At 41.8% G+C, this 25,306-nt stretch overlaps 1 protein-coding gene across 3 annotated transcripts; it reads right to left on the bottom strand.

Annotated features, from left to right (window-relative positions):
- LOC106564028 (zinc finger protein OZF-like) lies at positions 1 to 23,913 on the bottom strand. Of its 3 annotated transcripts, none has more exons than XM_045690554.1 (2): positions 23,317 to 23,913; positions 1 to 1,807 (listed from the first exon to the last, which is right to left on the bottom strand). In XM_045690554.1, the coding sequence occupies exons 1-2, from the start codon at positions 23,681 to 23,683 to the stop codon at positions 741 to 743; spliced, it is 1,434 nt and encodes a 477-aa protein (XP_045546510.1). In that variant the 5' UTR covers positions 23,684 to 23,913; the 3' UTR covers positions 1 to 740. The 3 variants fall into 3 exon arrangements, with proteins under 3 accessions (XP_045546510.1, XP_045546511.1, XP_045546512.1); XM_045690555.1 differs by lacking the exon at positions 1 to 1,807 and adding an exon at positions 8,963 to 10,039; XM_045690556.1 differs by lacking the exon at positions 1 to 1,807 and adding an exon at positions 12,590 to 12,748.
- Between the last annotated feature and the right edge of the window lie 1,393 nt (positions 23,914 to 25,306).

The raw sequence follows: 25,306 nt of genomic DNA on the forward strand, positions 1-25,306 counted from the left end.
AATACTCCTCCACAACCTGTATGTCCCTGAACAACACCCAGGTATTAATACTCCTCCACTACCTCTATGTCCCTGAACAACACCCAGGTATTAATACTCCTCCACTACCTGTATGTCCTGTCTAGATGTGAACAGACTATTCCCTTATAGCCACTCTATAGGATACAGATGTAAACAATAGAGCAAATGCATCACATCCAAATATCACTTGATTATCTGTAGTGCTGGAGGAATGACACTCAGACGAAACACACACAGAGAAAACACACAGAGACAGAGTTTGAGAGTGTCTTCATTCAGACTGACATACTCTACATTTAAACAGACATACTATATATTCAATTCATGGTAATTAATTAAATAAATAAATAATTTAGTTCATGTGGAATAAAAAAAACACATTTAAAAAATAGAAGTCAAATGTCGGAGCAGAGGGTGTGCTCTCATGAACTTTAGGTCAATGTGATTTGAAATCTCTTTCCACCCTGGGAGCAGTGGTAAGGCTTCTTGTCTGTGTGTTCCCTCATGGTCATTCCCTAACTGGGTAAATATCTTTCCACACTGGGAGTATTGAGAACATTTTATCAGGTCTGGATTATTTCATGTTCTTTCAGTCGCCTTACCCAGGTAAATCTCTTTCCACACAGAGAGCATTGATGAGGCTTCTCTCCAGAATGAATTTTCTTATGTATTTTCATGCTCCCAACTAGGGTAAATCTCTTTCCACATTGAAAGCATTGCTAAGGCTTCTCTTCTGTGTGTGTCCTCTCATGTCTTTTCAGATTCCCTAACTCTGAAAAACTATTTCTGCACAGAGAGCAGTGGAAAGGCCTCTCTCCTGTGTGTGTCCTCTCATGTCTTTTCAGATGTCTTACCTGGGTAAAAGCATTTTCACATTGGGAGCAGTGGTATGGCTTCTCTCCGGTGTGCAGTCCCCTGTGTTTTTTCAGGCTACCTAACTCTGTAAAACTCTTTCCACAATGGAAGCATTGATGAGGCTTATCTCCTGTGTGTGTCCTCTCATGTCTTTTCAGGTCACCTAACCAGGTAAAACTCTTTCCACATTGAGAACATTGGTAAATCTTCTCTCCAGTGTGTATTCTTTCATGCTCCTTTAGGTTCCATAACCACCTAAAACTCTTTCCACACTGGGCGCAATTGTAAGCCTTCTCCCCTGTGTGCATTCTTTTATGCGTTTTCAGGTTCCATAACCGGGTAAAATTCTTCCCACACTGTGAGCAGTGGAAAGGTTTCTCTCCTGTGTGAATTTTCTTATGCTCAATCAGGCTCCCTAACCGGGTAAAATTCTTCCCACACTGTGAGCAGTGGAAAGGTTTCTCTCCTGTGTGTGTTCTCTCATGTTCTTTCTTGTGTTCTAAACGTGTGAAATTCTTTCCACATTGGGAGCATTGAAAAGGTTTCTCTTCTGTGTGTGTTCTCTCATGTTCTTTCTGGTGTTCTAATCGGGTAAAACTCTTTCCACACTGGGAGCAGTGATGAGGCTTATCTCCTATGTGTGTTCTCTCATGTCTTTTCAGGTGCCCTAACCGTTTAAAACTCTGTTCACACAGGGAACAATGGTAAGGCTTCTCCTCTGTGTGCAATTTATTATGCTCTTTCAGGTTCACTAACTGGCTAAATCGCTTTCCACAGTGGGAGCAGTGATGAGGCTTCTCTCCTGTGTGTGTTCTTTCATGTCGTTTCAGGCTGTCTAACCGGGTGAAACTATTTCCACACAGAGAGCAGTGGAGTCGTCTTGCTGGTTTGGACACCTCTGGCTCTGGTTCCTCTGAGTCTGGTCTCTCTCCTGCGAAAGACAGATTATTTAGTTTAACAGAGAGATCAGGGTCGATTCAATAGAAATGAAACAGAAGCAAATGGTCTGAAATGGGGAGGGAAGAAACAGGGAGGGTTTTTGTCTTCTGTTTGCAACACCTTTTGCTACAGTGTAGACTAATGAATATGACCCTGAATGAAACCTCCACACGATAAAAGGCAGATTCCACCCCCGGAGAATATTTTTGTTACCTCAGATTCTCTTTCTGAGAAAATCAGGATGAAAGTGGCCATTTTAGGCCCATTTTAGACCTCTACATGCCTCCTGTCAGACCCCATGACCTCTGACCCCTACATGATACAGACAACATCTAGTCATTATACTGTCAGACCCCATGACCTCTGACCCCTACATGATACAGACAACATCTAGTCATTATACTGTCAGACCCCATGACCTCTGAACCCTACATGATACAGACAACATCGAGTCATTATACTGTCAGACCCCATGACCCCTACATGATACAGACAACATCTAGTCATTATACTGTCAGACCCCATGACCCCTACATGATACAGACAACATCTAGTCATTATACTGTCAGACCCCATGACCTCTGACCCCTACATGATACAGACAACATCTAGTCATTATACTGTCAGACCCCATGACCTCTGAACCCTACATGATACAGACAACATCTAGTCATTATACTGTCAGACCCCATGACCTCTGAACCCTACATGATACAGACAACATCTAGTCATTATACTGTCAGACCCCATGACCCCTACATGATACAGACAACATCTAGTCATTATACTGTCAGACCCCATGACCTCTGACCCCTACATGATACAGACAACATCTAGTCATTATACTGTCAGACCCCATGACCTCTGAACCCTACATGATACAGACAACATCTAGCCATTATACTGTCAGACCCCATGACCTCTGAACCCTACATGATACAGACAACATCTAGTCATTATACTGTCAGACCCCATGACCTCTGACCCCTACATGATACAGACAACATCTAGTCATTATACTGTCAGACCCCATGACCTCTGAACCCTACATGATACAGACAACATCTGGTCATTATACTGTCAGACCCCATGACCTCTGAACCCTACATGATACAGACAACATCTAGTTATTATACTGTCAGACCCCATGACCTCTGACCCCTACATGATACAGACAACATCTAGTCATTATACTGTCAGACCCCATGACCTCTGAACCCTACATGATACAGACAACATCTAGTCATTATACTGTCAGACCCCATGACCTCTGAACCCTACATGATACAGACAACATCTAGTTATTATACTGTCAGACCCCATGACCTCTGACCCCGACATGATACAGACAACATCTAGTCATTATACTGTCAGACCCCATGACCTCTGACCCCTACATGATACAGACAACATCTAGTCATTATACTGTCAGACCCCATGACCTCTGACCCCTACATGATACAGACAACATCTAGTCATTATACTGTCAGACCCCATGACCTCTGAACCCTACATGATACAGACAACATCTGGTCATTATACTGTCAGACCCCATGACCTCTGACCCCTACATGATACAGACAACATCTAGTCATTATACTGTCAGACCCCATGACCTCTGACCCCTACATGATACAGACAACATCTAGTCATTATACTGTCAGACCCCATGACCTCTGAACCCTACATGATACAGACAACATCTAGTCATTATACTGTCAGACCCCATGACCTCTGAACCCTACATGATACAGACAACATCTAGTCATTATACTGTCAGACCCCATGACCTCTGACCCCATACATGATACAGACAACATCTAGTCATTATACTGTCAGACCCCATGACCTCTGAACCCTACATGATACAGACAACATCTAGTCATTATACTGTCAGATCCCATGACCTCTGAACCCTACATGATACAGATAACATCTAGTCATTATACTGTCAGACCCCATGACCTCTGAACCCTAGATGATACAGACAACATCTAGTTATTATACTGTCAGACCCCATGACCTCTGACCCCTACATGATACAGACAACATCTAGTCATTATACTGTCAGACCCCATGACCTCTGAACCCTACATGATACAGACAACATCTAGTCATTATACTGTCAGACCCCATGACCTCTGACCCCTACATGATACAGACAACATCTAGTCATTATACTGTCAGACCCCATGACCTCTGACCCCTACATGATACAGACAACATCTAGTCATTATACTGTCAGACCCCATGACCCCTACATGATACAGACAACATCTAGTCATTATACTGTCAGACCCCATGACCTCTGACCCCTACATGATACAGACATCATCTAGTCATTATACTGTCAGACCCCATGACCTCTGAACCCTACATGATACAGACAACATCTAGTCATTATACTGTCAGACCCCATGACCTCTGACCCCTACATGATACAGACAACATCTAGTCATTATACTGTCAGACCCCATGACCTCTGACCCCTACATGATACAGACAACATCTAGTCATTATACTGTCAGACCCCATGACCCCTACATGATACAGACATCTAGTAATTATACTCCTCATATGGACACAATTTTGCACATACTTTTATTAAACAAAAAAAATATGAATATCTCAAAAGTAACCCTTTTTGATTTTGCTCATTTTTAGACAGGGGCACCTCCAAAATGATTGGCACCCTCGATAAAGATGAGTAGAAAAATACTATGAAATAAATTATGCAAATACTGAGCTATACTATAGTCTCAAAGAAAATTATATTATTTTATACAAATACAATTGTTCAGAGAAAGAGATTTTGTTTAACATGTAATATGTTTTCTTCTCAAAAAGACAGGGGTTCAAATTATTGGCACCCCCGTTGTCTAAAGTTTAGTATGTGTTTAGTACATGGTCCCATATTCCTAGCACGTAATGATTACATTAAGCTTGTTACTCTACAAACTTGTTGTACGCATTTCCGGTTTGTTTTGGTTGTGTTTCAGATTATATTGTGCCCAATAGAAATGAATGATAAATAATGTATTGTGTCATTCTAGTCTAACTTTTATTTTAAATAAGAATATGTTTCTAAAACACTTCTACAACCTCTCTTTCAGCTGATCATGGACTACAGGAAACGGGAACGGAGGGCCGAGCACTCCCCCATTCACATGGAGGACCTCTATAGCAGGCGGTGTCAGAGGAAAGGCCCTCAAAATGATCAGACTCCAACCACCAGAATCATAGACTGTTCTCTCTGCTACCAGGCGGTGTCAGAGGAAGGCCCTCAAAATTGTCGAAGACTCCAGCCACCCAAATAATAGAAAGTTCTCTCTGCTACCAGACTGCAAGTGGTACCGATGCACAACGTCTAGAACCAACAGGACCCTGAAGAGCTTTTGTCGAGGATGATGGGAGGTCCTCCATCTTCACCCTGGTGTGTTATTCCTCTTCCCATGTGCATCCTTCATGTGTTTGATTTATCTATGGTCTGTTGCTTGGACAGGTTCCGTTGTTTTCTAGTTAATATATGATGTCCATTTTGTAAAGTTATTAATAAAGGGGTCCAGTTTCAAGTAAATTGTTGCTGTCATTTTTTCCATGTCGTGGATGTTGTTGATGATGTTGGTCCAGTCCAGGAGGTATTGGAGGTGATGGATGTTGTTGGTCCAGTCCAGGAGGTATTGGAGGTGATGGATGTTGTTGGTCCAGTCCAGGAGGTATTGGAGGTGATGGATGTTGTTGGTCCAGTCCAGGAGGTATTGGAGGTGATGGATGTTGTTGGTTCAGTCCAGGAGGTATTGGAGGTGATGGATGTTGTTGGTCCAGTCCAGGAGGTATTGGAGGTGATGGATGATGTTGGTTCAGTCCAGGAGGTATTGGAGGTGATGGATGATGTTGGTTCAGTCCAGGAGGTATTGGAGGTGATGGATGTTGTTGGTCCAGTCCAGGAGGTATTAGAGGTGATGGATGTTGTTGGTTCAGTCCAGGAGGTATTAGAGGTGATGGATGTTGTTGGTCCAGTCCAGGAGGTATTAGAGGTGATGGATGTTGTTGGTTCAGTCCAGGAGGTATTGGAGGTGATGGATGTTGTTGGTTCAGTCCAGGAGGTATTGGAGGTGATGGATGTTGTTGGTCCAGTCCAGGAGGTATTGGAGGTGATGGATGTTGTTGGTTCAGTCCAGGAGGTATTGGAGGTGATGGATGATGTTGGTTCAGTCCAGGAGGTATTGGAGGTGATGGATGTTGTTGGTCCAGTCCAGGAGGTATTGGAGGTGATGGATGTTGTTGGTTCAGTCCAGGAGGTATTGGAGGTGATGGATGTTGTTGGTCCAGTCCAGGAGGTATTGGAGGTGATGGATGTTGTTGGTCCAGTCCAGGAGGTATTAGAGGTGATGGATGTTGTTGGTTCAGTCCAGGAGGTATTGGAGGTGATGGATGTTGTTGGTCCAGTCCAGGAGGTATTGGAGGTGATGGATGTTGTTGGTCCAGTCCAGGAGGTATTGGAGGTGATGGATGTTGTTGGTTCAGTCCAGGAGGTATTGGAGGTGATGGATGTTGTTGGTTCAGTCCAGGAGGTATTGGAGGTGATGGATGTTGTTGGTCCAGTCCAGGAGGTATTAGAGGTGATGGATGTTGTTGGTCCAGTCCAGGAGGTATTGGAGGTGATGGATGTTGTTGGTCCAGTCCAGGAGGTATTGGAGGTGATGGATGTTGTTGGTCCAGTCCAGGAGGTATTGGAGGTGATGGATGTTGTTGGTTCAGTCCAGGAGGTATTGGAGGTGATGGATGTTGTTGGTCCAGTCCAGGAGGTATTAGAGGTGATGGATGTTGTTGGTTCAGTCCAGGAGGTATTAGAGGTGATGGATGTTGTTGGTTCAGTCCAGGAGGTATTAGAGGTGATGGATGTTGTTGGTTCAGTCCAGGAGGTATTGGAGGTGATGGATGTTGTTGGTCCAGTCCAGGAGGTATTGGAGGTGATGGATGTTGTTGGTTCCCATACTGCACAACAAGGAGGAGGAAATGAACTGATGGCAGAGGGCATTTGAAATGATTTCACTATTGGATTAATATCTAATATCAGGATAGTGGAAATACATGCGTTTTAAAGAGCAACTTATTTATATTTTACTTCAATGTGGTTGCACTCTGCTTGTTGTTTCAGCACAGAAGGATTGGGGAGGAGCAGAGGGACCGGTCTCTCTGACACAGAGAGAGAGAGAAGCCAAACCGACTTGAGCAAACGTGTTTTTCCATATAACCTTTATTTAACTAGGCAAGTCAGTTAAGAACAAATTCTTATTTACGATTGACGGCCTACCGGGGAACAGTGGGTTAACTGCCTTGTTCAGAGGCAGAATGAAAGATTTTCACCTTGTCAGCTTAGGGATTCGACCTTTTGGTTACTGGCCCAACGCTCTAACCACTAGGTTACCTGCCCCAATAGGTTATCTATCATCTCATCTGGTAGTGTTAGCAAGGCTAATTAGCAAGACTAATTGAGGCTATTTTTCTGCATTACCTGTCCATGTCTACAACAGCCTACCTGTTGGTTGATAATTGTAGCCGTCTCCTTGTCATTTAGCCAACTTAACTGTAACTGTAAAACACATTTCACTATAGGACTAATATCCAGATTTTTACACATGGAGTCTCTGACTGTAGAGCTGCTCTGATTGGCTGACAACAAGAAGCTACACGCATGAAAAGTGTGTTGGCCACCGGTATGTCTATTTTACAGGGTGCACTCAGAAATACTGTCATAAAAACTGTCGTGGTCTATCCTTGTAGCCTTGTATCCTTGAATGGAGAAATGTTACAGAGAATGTAAGGTTATTTAATGCTGAGAATATTCAAATAACTGTGTCCATCCCTAATCAATGGTTGGGGTAAGTTTCTCAAGAACAAGTGTCTGGACCCTTCTATAACATGGCATTTACATCAAAAATATACATTTGGTTGTAAAAAAAAAGAAAAGCACAATTCTCCTTTAATATGGATGTGACCAATTGAAAGCACAATCTCTGGGACACCAATCACACTGTTTAACTAAACGCTGAACACTGTTCTGTCGTACTGAACGCACCCCTGAATAACATATTCAAGTGTAAAACGTCAGTAGAAAGCCTCTTAAAAATCATACATTAGTTGAACTGCAGAGTTGGTGCTTCTGTTTTTAATATAGTACTCACTAGTGTTAATCAGATCTCCAGTCTCCTCTTCCTCTCTAAAAGGTCCTTTCTCTTCTTTCACTATAACAGCCTCCTCTTCCTCCTTTTTCATTCTGAAAGCTTCTACCTCCTCTTCCACTGTGACAGCCTCTGGGATTCTGTGATATTGTGGCATCTGGATCAGAATGATCCGATCAGATTATTTTCTGGAAAAAAACTGTAGAGCCTGTGCTGCCTTTATCTGTGCCTTTCTCCCCACTGTAGCCTGGTCAAGTACAACACCCATGTATTAATACTCCTCCACTACCTGTATGTCCCTGAACAACACCCATGTATTAATACTCCTCCACTACCTGTATGTCCCTGAACAACACCCATGTATTAATACTCCTCCACTACCTCTATGTCCCTGAACAACACCCATGTATTAATACTCCTCCACTACCTGTATGTCCCTGAACAACACCCAGGTATTAATACTCCTCCACTACCTCTATGTCCCTGAACAACACCCAGGTATTAATACTCCTCCACTACCTCATATGTCCCTGAACAACACCCAGGTATTAATACTCCTCCACTACCTCTATGTTCCTGAACAACACCCAGGTATTAATACTCCTCCACTACCTCTATGTCCCTGAACAACACCCAGGTATTAATACTCCTCCAGTACCTCTATGTCCCTGAACAACACCCAGGTATTAATACTCCTCCAGTACCTCTATGTCCCTGTACAACACCCAGGTATTAATACTCCTCCAGTACCTCTATGTCCCTGAACAACACCCAGGTATTAATACTCCTCCACTACCTGTATGTCCTGTCTAGATGTGAACAGACTATTCCCTTATAGCCACTCTATAGGATACAGATGTAAACAATAGAGCAAATGCATCACATCCAAATATCACTTGATTATCTGTAGTGCTGGAGGAATGACACTCAGACGAAACACACACAGAGAAAACACACAGAGACAGAGTTTGAGAGTGTCTTCATTCAGACTGACATACTCTACATTTAAAACAGACATACAATATATGCTTTATTACATTCTGTATAATTGAGTTAATGTGGCATAAAAAAAACATTTAAAATATAGAAAACAAATGTCAGAGCAGAGTGTGTGCTCTTGTGAACTTTAGGTCCATGTGATTTGATATCGCTCTCCACCCTGGGTGCAGTGGTAAGGCTTTTTGTCTTTGTGTTCCCTCATGGTCTTTCCCTAACTGGGTAAATCTCTCTCCACCTGGGGTGCAGTGGTAAGCTTTTTGTCTGCGTGTTTCTTCACGGTCTTTCCCTAACTGGGTAATATCTTTCCACACTGGGAGCATTGAGAACATTTTATCAGGTCTGGATTCGTTCATGTTCTTTCAGTCGCTTTTACCAGGTAAATCTCTTTCCACATTGCGAGCATTGATGAGGTTTCGCTCCCGAATGTATTTTCATGCTCCCAACCCGGGTGAATCTCTTTCCACAGTGTGAGCATTGCTAAGGCTTCTCTCCTGTGTGTGTCCTCTTATGTCTTTTCAGATCACCTAACCAGGTAAAACTCTTTCCACATTGAGAACATTTGTATATCTTCTCTCCAGTGTGTATTCTTTCATGCTCCTTTAGGTTCCATAACCGGGCAAAATTCTTTCCACACTGGGAGCAGTGGAAAGGTTTCTCTCCTGTGTGAATTTTCTTATGTTCATTCAGGCTCGCTAACCAGGTAAAATTCTTTCCACACAGGGAACAGTGGAAAGGTTTCTCTCCTGTGTGAATTCTCTTATGCTCATTCAGGCTCCCTAACCGGGTAAAATTATTTCCACACTGGGAGCAGTGGAAAGGTTTCTCTCCTGTGTGTGTTCTCTCATGTTTTTTCTGGTGTTCTAATCGGGTAAAACTCTTTCCACAATGGGAGCAGTGATGAGGCTTATCTCCTATGTGTGTTCTCTCATGTCTTTTCAGATTCATTAACTGGCTAAAACTCTTTCCACAGAGGGAGCAGTGGTGTGGTCTTGCTGGTTTGGACGTCTCTGGCTCTGGTTCCTCTGTGTCTGGCCTCTCTCCTGTCAAAAACAGATCATTTAGTATAACAGAGAGATCAGGGTCATGTTCAATAGAAATTCAACTGAAGCAAAGGGGCCGAAACTGGGAGGGACAAAATGGGGAGGGTTTTTGTCTTCTGTTGCAAAACCTTTTGCTACTGTGTGGACTAACGAACATGACCCTGAATGAAACCTCACCACCTGCTAAATACATGATTTACCATTCATTTCTATTGGGCTTAAAATAATAACCCCCATTTTTTTTAAAATATGTTTTCTAAGCAATTACTATAAAATAATAGAATTTCCCCTATATTATTTAATAAAATACAAATAGGATTTATTTTTAAACATAAAAATTTGTCTAGGATGATGGGAGGTCCTCCATCTTCACCCAGGTGTGTTATTCCTCATGTGTTTGATTTATCTATGGTCTGTTGCTTGGACAGGTTCCGTTGTTTTCTGGTTAATATATGATGTCCATTTTGTAAAGTTATTAATAAAGGGGTCCAGTTTCAAGTAAATTGTTGCTGTCATTTTTTCCATGTCGTGGATGTTGTTGATGTTGTTGGTCCAGTCCAGGAGGTATTGGAGGTGATGGATGTTGTTGGTCCAGTCCAGGAGGTATTGGAGGTGATGGATGTTGTTGGTCCAGTCCAGGAGGTATTGGAGGTGATGGATGTTGTTGGTCCAGTCCAGGAGGTATTGGAGGTGATGGATGTTGTTGGTCCAGTCCAGGAGGTATTGGAGGTGATGGATGTTGTTGGTTCAGTCCAGGAGGTATTGGAGGTGATGGATGTTGTTGGTCCAGTCCAGGAGGTATTGGAGGTGATGGATGTTGTTGGTCCAGTCCAGGAGGTATTAGAGGTGATGGATGTTGTTGGTTCAGTCCAGGAGGTATTGGAGGTGATGGATGTTGTTGGTCCAGTCCAGGAGGTATTGGAGGTGATGGATGATGTTGGTTCAGTCCAGGAGGTATTGGAGGTGATGGATGTTGTTGGTTCAGTCCAGGAGGTATTGGAGGTGATGGATGTTGTTGGTTCAGTCCAGGAGGTATTGGAGGTGATGGATGTTGTTGGTTCAGTCCAGGAGGTATTTGAGGTGATGGATGTTGTTGGTTCAGTCCAGGAGGTATTGGAGGTGATGGATGTTGTTGGTTCAGTCCAGGAGGTATTGGAGGTGATGGATGTTGTTGGTCCAGTCCAGGAGGTATTGGAGGTGATGGATGTTGTTGGTCCAGTCCAGGAGGTATTGGAGGTGATGGATGTTGTTGGTCCAGTCCAGGAGGTATTGGAGGTGATGGATGTTGTTGGTCCAGTCCAGGAGGTATTGGAGGTGATGGATGTTGTTGGTCCAGTCCAGGAGGTATTGGAGGTGATGGATGTTGTTGGTCCAGTCCAGGAGGTATTGGAGGTGATGGATGTTGTTGGTCCAGTCCAGGAGGTATTGGAGGTGATGGATGTTGTTGGTTCAGTCCAGGAGGTATTGGAGGTGATGGATGTTGTTGGTCCAGTCCAGGAGGTATTGGAGGTGATGGATGTTGTTGGTCCAGTCCAGGAGGTATTAGAGGTGATGGATGTTGTTGGTTCAGTCCAGGAGGTATTGGAGGTGATGGATGTTGTTGGTCCAGTCCAGGAGGTATTGGAGGTGATGGATGATGTTGGTTCAGTCCAGGAGGTATTGGAGGTGATGGATGTTGTTGGTTCAGTCCAGGAGGTATTGGAGGTGATGGATGTTGTTGGTTCAGTCCAGGAGGTATTGGAGGTGATGGATGTTGTTGGTTCAGTCCAGGAGGTATTTGAGGTGATGGATGTTGTTGGTTCAGTCCAGGAGGTATTGGAGGTGATGGATGTTGTTGGTTCAGTCCAGGAGGTATTGGAGGTGATGGATGTTGTTGGTCCAGTCCAGGAGGTATTGGAGGTGATGGATGTTGTTGGTCCAGTCCAGGAGGTATTGGAGGTGATGGATGATGTTGGTCCAGTCCAGGAGGTATTGGATGATGTTGGTTCAGTCCAGGAGGTATTGGAGGTGATGGATGATGTTGGTTCAGTCCAGGAGGTATTGGAGGTGATGGATGATGTTGGTTCAGTCCAGGAGGTATTGGAGGTGATGGATGTTGTTGGTCCAGTCCAGGAGGTATTGGAGGTGATGGATGATGTTGGTTCAGTCCAGGAGGTATTGGAGGTGATGGATGATGTTGGTTCAGTCCAGGAGGTATTGGAGGTGATGGATGTTGTTGGTCCAGTCCAGGAGGTATTGGAGGTGATGGATGTTGTTGGTCCAGTCCAGGAGGTATTGGAGGTGATGGATGTTGTTGGTTCAGTCCAGGAGGTATTTGAGGTGATGGATGTTGTTGGTTCAGTCCAGGAGGTATTGGAGGTGATGGATGTTGTTGGTTCAGTCCAGGAGGTATTGGAGGTGATGGATGTTGTTGGTTCAGTCCAGGAGGTATTGGAGGTGATGGATGTTGTTGGTCCAGTCCAGGAGGTATTGGAGGTGATGGATGTTGTTGGTTCAGTCCAGGAGGTATTGGAGGTGATGGATGTTGTTGGTTCAGTCCAGGAGGTATTGGAGGTGATGGATGTTGTTGGTTCAGTCCAGGAGGTATTGGAGGTGATGGATGTTGTTGGTTCAGTCCAGGAGGTATTTGAGGTGATGGATGTTGTTGGTTCAGTCCAGGAGGTATTGGAGGTGATCGTCAGTGTCTCGTTTTTGTTTTCATTCTTGCGGCTAGAAAGATATTACACAGCAGTTTGTCTGTGTTGTTGAGTGTTTCTGGAGTAATTCCAGGATATATTATGTTATCTGTTATTTGTTGTCCACTTTTACAAAAAATCTGTTTGAGTTCTGAGATGACGGCTGCCCCAGAAGGTTGTATATTGGCGGCATGTCCAGATACAGTCTGTGAATGGTTGGCTTCTGATTGGCCACAGTTTCTCCAGCATGTGTTTCTTGTGGAATATTTTGACTTTAGTTGTTGGTTATAAAAAAAGGGTACAGTGTTTCCAGCAGGATCATTATCCAGGATGTTGAGTTTGTGGTGGTGGGGGTACTACATATTATTATTATTATTATCCAGTCTTCTGTGATAATGTAATGGGTACTACATATTATTATTATTATTATTATTATCCAGTCTTCTGTGATAATGTAATGGGTACTATATTTTATTATTATCCAGTCTTCTGTGATAATGTAATGGGTACTACATATTATTAATATCCAGTTCTCTGTGAAAATGTAATGGGTACTACATATTATTATTATTATCCAGTCCTCTGTGATAATGTAATGGGTACTATATATTATTACCCAGTTCTCTTCTGTGATAATGTAATGGGTACTATATATTATTATGTTCCAGTTCTCTGTGATAATGTAATGGGTACTACATATTATTATTATCCAGTTCTCTGTGATAATGTAATGGGTACTACATATTATTATTATTATTATCCAGTCCTCTGTGATAATGTAATGGGTACTATATATTATTACCCAGTTCTCTTCTGTGATAATGTAATGGGTACTACATATTATTATTATTCCAGTTCTCTGTGACAATGTAATGGGTACTACATATTATTATTATTATTATCCAGTCCTCTGTGATAATGTAATGGGTACTATATATTATTACCCAGTTCTCTTCTGTGATAATGTAATGGGTACTATATATTATTATTATCCAGTTCTCTGTGATAATGTAATGGGTACTACATATTATTATTATCCAGTTCTCTGTGATAATGTAATGGGTACTATATTTTATTATTATCCAGTCTTCTGTGATAATGTAATGGGTACTATATATTATTATTACCCAGTCTTCTGTGATAATGTAATGGGTACTATATATTATTATTATCCAGTCCTCTGTGATAATGTAATGGGTACTACATATTATTATTATTATTATTATCCAGTCCTCTGTGATAATGTAATGGGTACTATATTTTATTATTATCCAGTCTTCTGTGATAATGTAATGGGTACTATATATTATTATTACCCAGTCTTCTGTGATAATGTAATGGGTACTACATATTATTATTATCCAGTTCTCTGTGATAATGTAATGGGTACTACATATTATTATCATCCAGTTCTCTGTGATAATGTAATGGGTACTATATATTATTATTACCCAGTCTTCTGTGATAATGTAATGGGTACTATATATTATTATTACCCAGTTCTCTTCTGTGATAATGTAATGGATACTACATATTATTACCCAGTTCTCTTCTGTGATAATGTAATGGGTACTATATATTATTATTACCTAGTCCTCTGTGAAAATGTAATGGGTACTACATATTATTATTATCCAGTTCTCTGTGATAATGTAATGGGTACTATATATTATTATTATTATCCAGTCTTCTGTGATAATGTAATGGGTACTATATATTATTATTATTATCCAGTCCTCTGTGATAATGTAATGGGTACTATATATTATTACCCAGTTCTCCTCTGTGATAATGTAATGGGTACTATATATTATTATTACCCAGTCCTCTGTGATAATGTAATGGGCACTATATATTATTATTACCCAGTTCTCTTCTGTAATAATGTAATGGGTACTATATATTATTATTATTACCCAGTCCTCTGTGATAATGTAATGGGTACTATATATTATTATTACCCAGTTATCTTCTGTGATAATGTAATGGGTACTATATATTATTATTACCCAGTTCTCTTCTGTGATAATGTAATGGGTACTATATATTATTATTACCCAGTTCTCTTCTGTGATAATGTAATGGGTACTATATATTATTATTACCCAGTTCTCTTCTGTGATAATCTAATGGGTACTATATATTATTATTAACCAGTCTTCTGTGATAATGTAATGGGTACTATATATTATTATTATCCAGTCTTCTGTGATAATGTAATGGGTACTGTCATGTCCTGACCATAGTAAGAGGTTATTTTCTATGGTAGAAGAGGTCAGGGCGTGACAAGGGGTGTTTTGTATTTCTATGTTTAAGTTCTAGTTTTTCTATTTCTATGTTGGGTTTTTTGGGGTTGATCTCCAATTGGAGGCAGCTGGTCCTCGTTGTCTCTAATTGGAGATCATATTTAAGTAGGGGTTTTTCTTTCTGGTTTTTGTGGGTTATGATATTTTGAGTAGTGTTTGTTTCTCTCGCGTCGCGGTTTGTTGTTTTGTCATTTCAGTTATTTATGTTTTGCAAAGTTTCACGGATTAAATAAAATGTGGAACTACAACCATGCTGCACTTTGGTCTGCTCCTTTAGACAACTGTGACAGGTACTATATATTATTAGTATCCAGTTCTCTTCTGTGATAATGCAATGGGGACTATATATTATTATTATCCTTGTCTTCTGTGATAATGTAATGGGTACTATATATTATTATTATTATTATCCAGTCTTCTGTGATAATGTAATGGGTACTATATATTATTATTATTATCCAGTCTTCTGTGATAATGTAATGGGTACTACATATTATTAGTATCCAGTTCTCTTCTGTGATAATGTAATGGGTACTATATATAATTAGTATCCCGTTCTCTTCTGTGATAATGTAATGGGTACTATATATTATTATTATCCAGTTCTCTTCTGTGATAATGCAATGGGTACTATATATTATTATTACCCAGTTCTCTTCTGTGATAATGTAATGGGTACTATATATTATTATTACCCAGTTCTCTTCTGTGATAATGTAATGGGTACTATATATTATTATTACCCAGTTCTCTTCTGTGATAATGTAATGGGTACTATATATTATTATTACCCAGTTCTCTTCTGTGATAATGTAATGGGTACTATATATTATTATTACCCAGTTCTCTTCTGTGATAATGTAATGGGTACTATATATTATTATTACCCAGTTCTCTTCTGTGATAATGTAATGGGTACTGTCATCACTGGAGGATGATAGTCCATTGTAGATTCTAGAATTGAATTTAGATTTTGTTTTCCTTTTGATTATTTGAGTTTATTGTTGGAGGAATTGAATCTGAAGGCCTCTTTTTTTGTCTAGCTGGTATGTAATTTAAGGTTGTTGTAGTTGGAGATCTTTGTGGGCTATACTCAGCCTTGTCTCAGGGTAGAAAGTTGTTGCTCTGTTAATATCCTTCTAGTGGTGTGGGGGCTGTGCTTTGGCAAAGTGGGTGGGGTTATATCCTGCCTGGTTGGCCCTGTCTGGGAGTATCATCAGACGGGGCCACAGCTGCCCATGTGCCAGGGGTCAGTCTGATATATCTGGTGCAATTCTCCTGTCTTATCTTGTGTCCTGTGTGAATTTAAGTATGCTCCCTCTAATTCTCTCTCTCTCCCCCCCCTTCACTGAGGACCTGAGCCCAGGGACCATGCCTCAGGACTACCTGGCCTGATGACTCCTGGCTGTCCCCAGTCCACCTGGCCGTGCTGCTGCTACAGTTTCAACTATTCTGCCTGTGGCTAGGGAACCCTGACCTGTTCACTTGACGTGCTACCTGTCCCGGACCAGCTGTTTGACTCTCTCTCTCTCTACTGCAACTGCTGTCTCGACCTCTGAATGGTCAGCTATGAAAAGCCAACTGACATTTACTCCTGAGGTGCTGACCTGTTGCACCCTCTACAACCACTGATTATTATTTGACCCTGCTGTTCATCTATGAACATATGAACATCTTGAAGAACAACCTGGCCTTAAATGACCGTGTACTCTTATAAATCGCCACCCGGCACAGCCAGAAGAGAACTGGCCACTCCTTAGAGCCTGATTCCTCTCTAGGTTTCTTCCTAGGTTCTGGCCTTTCTAGGGAGTTTTTCCTAGCCTCCGTGCTTCTACATCTCCATTGCTTGCCGTTTGTGGTTTTAGGCTGGGTTTCTGTACAGCACTTTGTATTTATTATGGATCGCCATTAGCTACTCTTCCTGGGGTCCAGAAAAATTAAGGCAGTTATTTCACATCTGCTGATGTAAAAAGGGCTTCATAAATACATTTGATTGATTGATCTTCCTAGAGCTGGCTGCCTGGGCAAACTGAGCAATCGGGGGAGAAGGGCCTTAGTCGGGGACATGACCAAGAACCCAATGGTCACTGACAGAGCTCCTCTGTGGAGATGGGAGAACCTTCCAGAAAGACAACCATCTCTGCAGCACTCCACCAATCAGGCCTTTATGGTAAAGTGGCCAGACGGAAGCCAGTCCTCAGTAAAAGGCACATGACAGCCCGCTTGGAGTTTGCCAAAAGGCACCTAAATGACTCTCAGACCATGACAAACAAGATTCTCTGGTCTGATGAAACCAAGATTGAACTCTTTGGCCTGAATGCCAAGCATCATGTCTGGAGTAAACGTGGTACCATCCTTCCGGTGAAGCATGGTGGTGGCAGCATCATGCTGTGGGGATGTTTTTCAGTTGCAGGGACTGAGAGACTAGTCAGGATTCGAGGGAAAGATGAACCGAACACAGTACAGAGAGATCCTTGATGAAAACCTGCTCCAGAGCGCTCAGGAGCTCAGACTGGGGCGAAGGTTCACCTTCCAACAGAACAATGACCCTAAGCACACAGCCAAGACAACGCAGGAGTGGCTTCGGGATAAGTCTCAATGTCCTTGAGTGGCCCAGCCAGAGCCCGGACTTGAACCCGATTGAACATCTCTGGAGAGACCTGAAAATAGCTGTGCAGCGACGCTCCCCATTCAACCTGACAGAGCTTGAGAGGATCTGCAGAGAAGAATGTGAGAAACTCCCCAAATACAGGTGTGTATTGTAGTAGGGCTGGGCGATAAATCAATATCAATAACAGGTAATCACTTCCCTCAACAACGATATAAAAACATTTAGATAATTATTCTATATCGACATTATGGAAAACGTAGATACAGCAGTCCATTTCACCTCTGTGACACAGCAGAAACGTGCGGAGAAGTGACAATATGCACGTGGAGAGGTATACACCCACTAAAAACCACTTAGCACCGAGTGGAGTCGCCACTATTAACAAGGAAAAATGAGTGATGTAGGCGAAAACGGTGGCAGTGATAGCCATGGAGAAGGAGCAGCTTCCAACAAAGAAATGATTGATAAAAAAAGGGTTAAACTGTTTCAGTTATTTGGAAGTGGTTTGGCTTTTTGAAGTCTGACAAAGAGCAGAGCAATGTCCGGTGCAAATTGTGCCGTTGACAGGCGGCTACCAAGTCTGGTAATACGACAAACCTTTTTCACCATCTGAAGCAAAATCACTCTTTGGAACATGCAGAAAGTTTGAGTTTGCGCCACGGTATTGATAAACGGCCCTCAAGCACCAGCCAATCTAGGGATGTTCACCCGAAGCAGTCAACACTGACAGTGTTTATGCCCTACGAGCGAACATCGAAAAGACACAAAAGACATCACACATGCCGCTATGCATTGCATTGCTAAGGACATGCTACCAATTAACACAGTCGAAAAGGAAGGTTTCAAGAGGCTTATGAATTTAATTGACCCCGGGTACGTGCTCCCTGGCAGCAAACATTTCTCTCACACCGCACTCTACGCCGAGTGTAGGGAAAAGGTTGAGGAACAGCTCAAGCCAGATTTGACTTAATTTCTACTAATACTGATCGGTGGTCTAGTCGCACATCAGAGTCTTATATTAGCCTCACTACCCACTCTACTGACAAAGACTGGAATCTACCCACTCTACTGACAAAGACTGGAATCTACCCACTCTACTGGCAAAGACTGGAATCTACCCACTCTACTGACAAAGACTGGAATCTACCCACTCTACTGGCAAAGACTGGAATCTACCCACTCTACTGGCAAAGACTGGAATCTACCCACTCTACTGGCAAAGACTGGAATCTACCCACTCTACTGGCAAAGACTGGAATCTACCCACTCTACTGGCAAAGACTGGAATCTACCCACTCTACTGGCAAAGACTGGAATCTACCCACTCTACTGACATAAACTGAAATCTACCCACTCTACTGACATAAACTGGAATCTACCCACTCTACTGGCAAAGACTGGAATCTACCCACTCTACTGGCAAAGACTGGAATCTACCCACTCTACTGGCAAAGACTGGAATCTACCCACTCTACTGGCAAAGACTGGAATCTACCCACTCTACTGGCAAAGACTGGAATCTTCTAAATAAATGCCTTCAAACATCATACTTTCCCGATGACCACACGGGTGAAGCTATAGCAGAGGGGCTCATTGACGCTCTCGCCTCCTGGGGACTCAGTCAAGACAGACAGGTCTGCATTACAACGGATAGTGGTGCGAACGTGGTGAAGGCCGCTCAAATCAACAAACGGACCCGACTGCAATGTTTTGGACATCGTCTGCACTTGGCCATTGGTAAGTAACCTTGTCAATTGTGTATATTGAAGTGATTGGTTAGATGAAACTAAATGTGCATTTTTTTTCACCAACTGAAAGTTAAATATTACATTTGTACATAACTAAAGGGATTATTGTAATTAACATTTTATTAAAATCTCTTGATTCCTCTTAGAGAGAGTGAGTAGAGACAAACGGGTGGATCGAGCAATTGGAGTGTGTAAGAAAGTGGTAGGTGCCTTTTCCTATTGGTGGAAAAAGAAGAGAGACCTGACAGTTGCTCTAAAAGAACACCACCTACCCCAGCACAAGTTGGTGACAGTCACCTACCAGCTGGGGATCACGTCAAAACATGGTGCACAGAGTACTGGAGCAGGAGAAAGACATTTCACAGGTCTTGTCCAGAGACCAGAAGACCTGGCACTTAGCTCCCACCGATACAGATATAGATGTTATTGAGTCCATCAACCAGGCATTGACCCCACTCCTAGAATTCACTGATGCTCTGTCTGGTGAGTCTTATGTCAGTGTCTTCTATGAAGTCAGTACTACACCTGTTCAATACAGATGTCATGAAACCTGATGATGGTGAAACAGAGCTCAGCCAAACCATCAAAACGATAGTCATGGACTATCTGAATGAGAAATATGATGACCTAGCTAGCCAGAGATGACCTCCTGGACATAGCCTCGTTGGTCGACCCTCCGTTTAAAACACATTACATCAAAGAGGAGAAGGTGGGCCACATAAGAGCTGTCTCAGAGATGGTCAATGAGGGACATAAAACCCAAGCCCAGCTCAGGGAGACTTGCTGCTGCTTCACCTCAACTGACAGCTAAAAAGAAAGTCACTGGGCAGTTTTTTCAAGAAGCGATGCTCCACCACCACAGGTCATACTGAAATCCAGCTGGTAGACAAGGAACTCAGCTGCTACCTTCAGTCTCCTGATGCTGACAGTGAAACCAATCCACTGGACTGGTGGAAGATCCACAAAAACATTTAAAAATAATCCCCAAGTCAGCCACCTGGTAAAGCACTACCTGTGCATTCCTGCCACCAGCTCCCCCTCAGAGCGTGTTTTTAGCACAGGTTGCAGCGTAGTGACCTGCCATAGGGCAGCTTTAAAGCCGGAGACCGTAGACAGACTTGTCTTTCTTGCTTGTAACTTGTAAGACAACACCTACGCCAACCTCAACTGTGACGTGCCATTAGGCTAACAGTTATAATGCTTATTGACTTGCACCATTTTCTTTTTTGTGATAATTTATTTGCCATATCGCCCAGCCCTAGCTTGTAGCGTCATAAGCAAGAAGACTTGAAGCTGTAATCGCTGCCAAAGATGCTTCAACAAAGTACTGAGTAAAGGGTCTGAATACTAATGTAAACAGTATATTTCAGTTTCAGGTTTTTTTTCCCATTATGGGGTATTGTCATGTCATTATGGGGTATTGTCATGTCATTATGGGGTATTGTCATGTCATTATGGGGTATTGTCATGTCATTATGGGGTATTGTCATGTCATTATGGGGTATTGTCATGTCATTATGGGGTATTGTCATGTCATTATGGGGTATTTTGACGTCATTATGGGGTATTGTCATGTCATTATGGGGTATTGTCATGTCATTATGGGGTATTTTGACGTCATTATGGGGCATTGTCATGTCATTATGGGGTATTGTCATGTCATTATGGGGTATTGTCATGTCATTAAGGGGTATTGTCATGTCATTAAGGGGTATTGTCATGTCATTATGGGGTATTGTGTGTAGATTGATTAGGGGGAAAACAATTTAATCAATTTTAGAATATGGCTGTAACGTAACAAAATGTGGAAAAAGTCAAGGGTCTGAATTCTTTCCGAATACACTGTGTGTGTGTGGCGAGTGTGGGTGTGTTGGAAGATGGGGTGCCCGTGTGTTTGTGTGATTGGGAAAGTGTGATGAGTGAGTATGGAAAATGGCTGCAATTGCCAGAGCCCATGTGTGTCTGTGAGCAGAAGTCGTGACAGAGCGAGAGTCTTCACTTTTGCACAGAGATGGGATATACTTTTTTAAATAACTATAGAACGTTGGTTTATTTTTTGTCCTGAAGGAATGCTGCCAACCCTATATCCTAGACACCAACCTGACCCACCCACCAAGGTGAAGTCCTCATCCGTTTTACAGGCCTAATGAATGTAGTCTACGCAGCCAAGACAAAAAGGTGAACGCTGTCAGAGACCCACTAAAGCAGCACCACCCACTCAATAGTCTGAGCTTCCTGGCAGGTTTGGTCCTACAAAGTCGAAGCCCCCGGATGGGAGAGCATAATATACAAGGATTTTCTCAAAGCTGTTAAAGAGAACCTTGACGACCTCGTATCTAGCCGGAGGGGATTCCGGTGGGGTACTCCCCCCCACCCACCCAGGTAGTGGCAGTGCTGGCAACACCGGCTGCAGTAGCATCTGGGGTGGGGGTCACACTAAGAGAATCAGAGAGAGGGGGGGCATATTATTGTGGCCCAGGTGGCACAGAATAATCAAAACGGTCTGACTGCACAGAGGTGCTTGGGAAGATGTGTCACAACGGGGGATAACTAAAGAAAGATAACCAAAGTAAAATATACGGTCAGTAAAATGTATATTGTAGAAGCTGTGAGTAGAAGCCTAATTATTGTTGTCCATTAGTTTACTTCAATGGAGGAGTGGTAGAGTTAAGGGAAAATAATAATGAAGGAAAAAATATTTGTTTAAATATACAGGACCAGTCAAAAGTTTGGACACACCTACTCATTCTAGGGTTTTTCTATATTTTTACCATTTTCTACATTGTAGAATAATAGTGAAGACATCAAAACTATAAAATAACACATATAGAATCATGTAGTAACCAAAAGTGTTAAACAAATCAAAATATATTTTAGATTCTTCAAAGTAGCCACCCTTTGCCTAGATGACAGCGTTGCACATTATTGGCATTCTCTCAACCAGCTTCATGAGGTAGTCACCTGGAATGCATTTCAATTAATAGGTGTACCTTGTTAGAAGTTAATTTGTGGAATTTCTTTCCTTCTTAATGCATTTGAGCCAATCAGTTGTGTTGTGACAAGGTAGGGGTGATATACAGAAGATGCCCTATTTGGTAAAATACCAAGTCCATATTATGGCAAGAACAGCTCAAATAAGCAAAGAGAAATGACAGTACATCATTTCTTTAAGACATGAAGGTCAGTCAATCCGAAACATTTCAAGAACTTTCAAAGTTTCTTCAAGTGCAGTCGCAAAAAACATCAAGCGCTATGATGAAACTGGCTCTCATGAGGACCGCCACAGGAAAGGAAGACCCAGAGGAGACTGCATGAATCAGGCCTTCATGGTCGAATTGCTGCAAAAAAAACACTACTAAAGGACACCAATGAGAAGAATAGACTTGCTTGGGCCAAGAAACATGAGCAATGGACATTAGACTGATGGAAATCTGTCCTTTGGTCTGATTTGACATTTTTGGTTCCAACGGTCGTGTCTTTGTGAGACGCAGAGTAGGTGAACGGATGATCTCTGCACGTGTGGTTCCCACCGTGAAGCATGGACGAGGAGGTGTGATGGTGTGGGGTGCTTCGCTGGTGACACTGTCTGTGATTTATTTAGAATTCAAGGCACACTATTATTCTACAAGGTAGAAAATAAAAAAACAAAACTGGAATGACTAGGTGTGTCCAAACCTTTGACAGGGTACTGTGTGTGTGTGGGTATATATTATATACATTTACAGGAACATATATGGGGGATTGGAAATGATGCAGACGGTTACATTGATAAAAGCCACAATCTAGAATATTAAAGCTGAATCAAAGATTGCTTATTCAACAATTCCTACAGTACTGAACATATTCCTGTGTAGAACTACAGTAGAATACCCCTTAAAAAACACATTAGTTAAACAAGTCCAGAGTTTATGCCTCTGTTTTTAAAGATAATACTCACTGGTGTTATTCAGGTCTTCAGTCTCCTCATCTTCAGTCTCCTCGTCTTCAGTCTCCTCCTCTTTCACTCCCAAAACGTCCTCCTCTTTTATTGCGATAGCCTCCTCTTCCTCTTTCACTCCAAAAGGTTCTTCCTCTTCTTTCACTACATCATCATCCTTTTCTCTCAATGCTATAGCCTCATCTTCCTCTTTCATAATTCTAAACGGTTCTACCTCCTCTTCCACTTTCACTCCAAAATGTTCTTCCTCTCCATCCACTGGAATGTCCTCCTCTTCTTCTTTTACGATGATGTTCAGCCCCAGAGCTTCTTTCTCCGTCCAGCAGACATCTTCTTTAGCAAGGGGCGAGAAATTTTGTGAACTCATGGTCGGGGATGTTAGCTAGCTAGCGACTAGAATAGTGATAGAGTCAATTTAACAAATTAACAAATGTCATATAACAAGCAAATTAGGTTTGTTAACTAGTAAATACGTAAACAGAATTTCAAAAACACAGATGAATATACACAAGATGGTCTAAATCACTTCAACGTTTCGGGTTTTATGTTTGCTAGGCAATCTACCGAGGTGGTTGAATCCAATCCTGTTGTCGCTGTTGAAGAAGCCTCCTGTCCACTAGATTATACGTCACGCAAGAAGCATTACCTGAAATACGCACATCGCCATCTGCTGACTGGAGTGGGTAACGCAGTTTGGAACGAAATCTCCATTACAATGTTTATTCTGGCAAGCAATGTCATAAGAAGTAATTTAAAAACAACCAGATGTTAAAAAAAAGATATAGATGTACTATTGTAAAGTGGTTTTTCCACTGGATATCGTAAGGTGAATGCACCAATTCGTAAGTCGCTCTGGATAAGAGCGTCTGCTAAATGACGTAAATGTAAATGAAAATATAAATTTAATGTTTTCTCTTACTTCTTACAGCCGATACTTTAATCCAGGGCTGACCTGCCCATTGGGCAGCATTAGGTGACAGATTGATGAGGGCGACATTTTCTGGAAATAAATCCGGTGGCAGGTGGCCTAGTGGCTAAGAGTGTTGGTGGTTCGAATCCCCGAGCCGACGAGGTGACAAATCTGCCGATGTGGCTTTGAGCAAGGTACTTAGCCCTAATGGCTCCTATCAGTCGCTCTGGATAAGAGTCTGCAAATCGACTAGTAATACTTTGACCAAGACACACAGGCAACAACACATAATAAAACCTGACATAATTATGCCTAAAAACAATGAAAACGTATCTCACCCAGTGGCATATGGACTATTTAGGTTAGTAGTTTATTGAAAATATTGAAAAATAAATGTTGAAATGTATCAGAAACTGCCCTGTCAGTGGATTATAAAATGAAGTGTTGACATTGTCAAACGTCACACTGGGGTTCAATTCCTTTTCCACAAAGCTTTGGAAATGTGCTGTGTAGTGTATAGCCTAATCTGGCATACTGTTTGAGCAATTTAGATTCAATAGATACTGTTGACTAATGGTTTACCGTTTAGAAGGTTGACGTTTTCTAGGAAGGAGACAGGGGTTTTCTATTTAATAAAGGGTGAAGCCATGACGACAGGATTAATCATTGAATGTTTAAATATTGTCTGCATTCTGTTGTCCTCTTCTTGATGTCAATCCGCCCTGTTATCTTCCTTCCTGTTTACTTTCTGTTTCTCCAACTAAAGTATACGTTTCTTCTTTGAGTATCTTTCCCAGATGTTTTTAGAATATTTTGCACTTGTTTTGATGTTTCTATCACAACCAATTAAAAAGTTACTCCGAACAAAAGATTGAAATGCATTTTTATATGATTTGATTATTTCTATCAAATCAACACTTGTTGTTTTATGCATTTCAATACAATAGTTATGGCGAACAAGATATTTAAATGAAATTGTTTCTGATTCGTTTATTTCTATCAAATCAACCACTTGACTTTATATGTCCGGTCCCTAACAAAAACATTTGCTCGTGAACGATCCTTCGTAGTAATCATAGA

Source organism: Salmo salar, chromosome ssa12, assembly GCF_905237065.1.
Source record: "Salmo salar chromosome ssa12, Ssal_v3.1, whole genome shotgun sequence".
NCBI classification, from domain to species: domain Eukaryota; kingdom Metazoa; phylum Chordata; class Actinopteri; order Salmoniformes; family Salmonidae; genus Salmo; species Salmo salar.